The sequence below is a fragment of the Wasmannia auropunctata genome, unplaced genomic scaffold (assembly GCF_000956235.1).
Source record: "Wasmannia auropunctata unplaced genomic scaffold, wasmannia.A_1.0 LD336064.1, whole genome shotgun sequence".
Classification (NCBI taxonomy): Eukaryota; Metazoa; Arthropoda; class Insecta; order Hymenoptera; family Formicidae; genus Wasmannia; species Wasmannia auropunctata.
The window spans coordinates 1,650,839-1,654,034 of record NW_012026826.1 but is presented as its reverse complement, the minus strand read 5'-3'; the positions used below and the strand labels follow the sequence as shown (position 1 = coordinate 1,654,034).

General features: G+C 54.0%; 1 protein-coding gene across 1 annotated transcript in view; it reads left to right on the top strand.

The window, feature by feature from the left end:
• Nucleotides 1–181: 181 nt before the first annotated feature.
• The window catches only part of LOC105450315, a 7,997-nt gene continuing 4,982 nt past the window's right edge, over nucleotides 182–3,196 (top strand). Inside the window, exons 1-2 of the mRNA XM_011690098.1 lie at nucleotides 182–1,864; nucleotides 1,956–3,190. Of these exons, the coding sequence (XP_011688400.1) occupies nucleotides 182–1,864; nucleotides 1,956–3,190 (2,918 nt within the window). The remainder of the gene's footprint in view (nucleotides 1,865–1,955; nucleotides 3,191–3,196) is intronic.

Genomic DNA, 3,196 nt, shown 5'->3' with positions numbered 1-3,196 from the left:
AAAGCAACCGCCGCCTGTGAAACCAACAAAATTTTCATCGCAACGCGCGCTTGTGAACATTAATTTTTGGTCCTTCGAGCCGGATAGCCACGTCCGTTGTCCAACGTCGCAAGTGCGCGAACTCCAGTAAACTCCAACAATCCGTGTCAGTGCAACCTGAAAAAAGGGACGGTCGTAAAAAATGAGCAGTGAGATGAACATTCTTATTGATGAACAGCACGTACTTTTCAGCCGCATGGCCCGAGCGGTTGAGAATTTGAAAAAGCAAGGTCAATCTAACGTGACCTCGGGCATAATCGAGGCGAAAATCAAGACTCTCGATGCCGCTTGGTCAAAATTTGATGCTCAACACGAACTGCTCCGCTCAAAATTCTCCGACAAGCTCAGCGCGACCGACTATATCAAGGATGACTTGTACGAAACAACGGAAACGACTTACGTGTTGCAACGGGGAGCCTTGACGGACTGGTCGTGCGATCTCCAACGATCCGAACGAAGTTTCGAGCTAATGCCAGAGACAGTCAATCCTACCGGGGAACACGCCTCGCACAATCCACGGTTGCCTCGAATCAATCTGCCACAATTTTCAGGGGCAATCGAAGACTGGCTCTCATTCCGCGATCTGTTCCTCTCCGTTGTGAACAAGCATCCTTCAGTCACCAACGTGGAAAAGTTCCACTATCTGCGAACATCCCTGCAAGGTGAAGCAAGCAAGTTAATCCGCGATCTACCTCTTACGAGCGATAACTTTGAGCGAGCTTGGGCCACGCTCAAGGAATATTACGAAAATCAGCGAGTCCTAGTGCGATCCAATTTCTCCGCTTTCACCGCTGTCTCCAAAATGAAGAGTGAATCAGCTGTTGAACTGCGACGTATCTTTCAAGGCATGACCTGCGCAGCCAATGCGCAAGAAAGTCTCGGTCGACCAATCGCCACCCACGGGATGGATCTCTTTATTCATCTCGTGGTAGAGCTCCTGGATCCACAGACGAGACGCGATTGGGAAACCGCCATTCGGACGTCGTCAAATCCTCCAGAGTTTGCAGCACTCCGAACTTTCCTTATCGAAAAGATACGGACTCTCGAAGCTCTCGCACCAGCCACCGTCAAAAGTGAGAACAAGTCTGGCCAAGCCAAGGTCAATAGCTCTCGGTCCGCGAAATCGAACCACGCCAGGTCAATCTCCGGATCAAGCACTTGCTCTCTATGTAAGGGCTCTCACTTTCTCATGGCGTGCAGTGAGTTTCGGGCCAAGACTCCGAAGGAAAGGAAGACCATAGTCGACAACCAAGGACTGTGCTCCAATTGTCTAGGCAACCATGCCTTCTCCAAATGCCCGTCGACCAAGACGTGCATTCTGTGCAACGCGAAACATCATTCGCTTCTGCATGACGCCACTTCATCGTCTTCGCCGCCAGCGATCGTCGAGGCCAGTGCACTAACGGTCTCGCAACCACGCAAGGACCACAAGGCCATCCTGCTGGCCATTGCACGCCTCTCCGTCAACGATGTTTATGGCATTCCACATAAGGTGCGAGCGCTGATCGATCAGGGATCAGAAGTGTCCCTGATATCCGAAACCTTGGCTCAGCGACTCAAACTGCAACGTGCCAAATCCACCTTCGCCATTTTCGGAATCGGAGGAACTCCTTCCGGGACAGCTCGAGGAAAGGTCACGTTGCAACTCACTTCCACGGTGACTGGAGCGACCATCTCTGCAGTCGCTGTCGTGCTGCCGCGCTTGTCGCTGTATCAGAGCACAGGCTCTCAGCAGGGCAACGCATGGCCACACCTCCAAGGTCTCCCTCTAGCAGACCCCGACTTTTCATCGACAGATCCCGTCGAGCTTCTGCTCGGAGCGGAGGTCTGTTCCGTCATATTCGAGGAAGGCCTTCGCAAGGGTGAAATCGACGCTCCCATTGCTCAGCGTACGATCTTCGGCTGGATTTTGTCAGGAGGCTCATCCGACACATCACGGAGCTGCCTCGTGCCAGTGCTCAATCGAGCATGAACTTGTCAAACTGGTTCGGCAGTTTTGGGAGCAGGAGGAGGAGGCCAAGCCCTCCGTCGTCTTAACGCCCGCAGAGCAGAAGTGCGAGGAACATTACGCCAGCACACACTCTCGGCTACCGACCGGACGCTACATGGTGCGGCTCCCGCTCAAGACGCAGCCTGCTGTTCTCCGCGAGACCCGTCGGTCAGCCATGCATCTTCTCACATCCATGGAACGGAAGGGCGCCCAGGACGCCCGATTCGGAGAGATGTACCATGCTTTCCTAAAAGAATACGAGGACCTGGGGCACATGACGGAGGTAAAAGTCGCACGGCCAGGTGAGTTAGTATGCTACTTACCGCATCACGGCGTCCTTCGGGAGTCAAGCTCCACCACAAAGCTTCGGGTAGTGTTCAACGGATCACAGCGCGTCTCGACCGGTGAATCGCTGAATTCAAATCAATACATTGGAGCTAATCTCTTACCTGGATTGTCTGACGTTCTGTCGCGATGGCGTCGGCATCAATTCGTGATGATAGCTGACGTCGAAAAAATGTACCGTCAGATACTAGTACATCCAGACGACAGGAACTTCCAGCGCATCTTGTGGAAAAGGCAGCAATCAGAAGAAGTGCGCGAATATAAATTGAATACCGTCACGTACGGGCTAGCCAGTGCACCGTTTCTTGCAATTCGGACACTGCGGCAATTGGCCGACGACGAGCGCTCCCGGTATCCGCTCGGCGCGACAGTTCTTCGGCAGGACTGCTACGTGGACGACATCGTCACCGGCGCGAACACAATTCGCGATGCGACTGCTGTTCAAACACAGCTGCGGGAGTTGTGCATGGCGGGCGGGTTCCCGCTCCGAAAGTGGGCAGCCAACAATGAGGAGTTGCTCGCCGGGATTCCTCTCGCGCATCGTCTGGAGACAGCCTCTCACGCATGGGAGAACGAAAACCATTCGACTCTCGGTTTGAGGTGGTTCCCAGCCGCCGATAGCTTCGGATTCAAAATAAATCCGCGGAAGATTGCCACCTTCACCAAACGAATAGCACTCGCGGAAACAGCTCGGCTGTTTGATCCACTCGGGTGGCTGGCGCCCGTTGTCGTCCGAGCAAAGGTTCTGATTCAGTCCGCCTGGATGCAGGGGCTGGATTGGGACACACCACTGCCATCGACCGACGCACGCTCATGGCATCA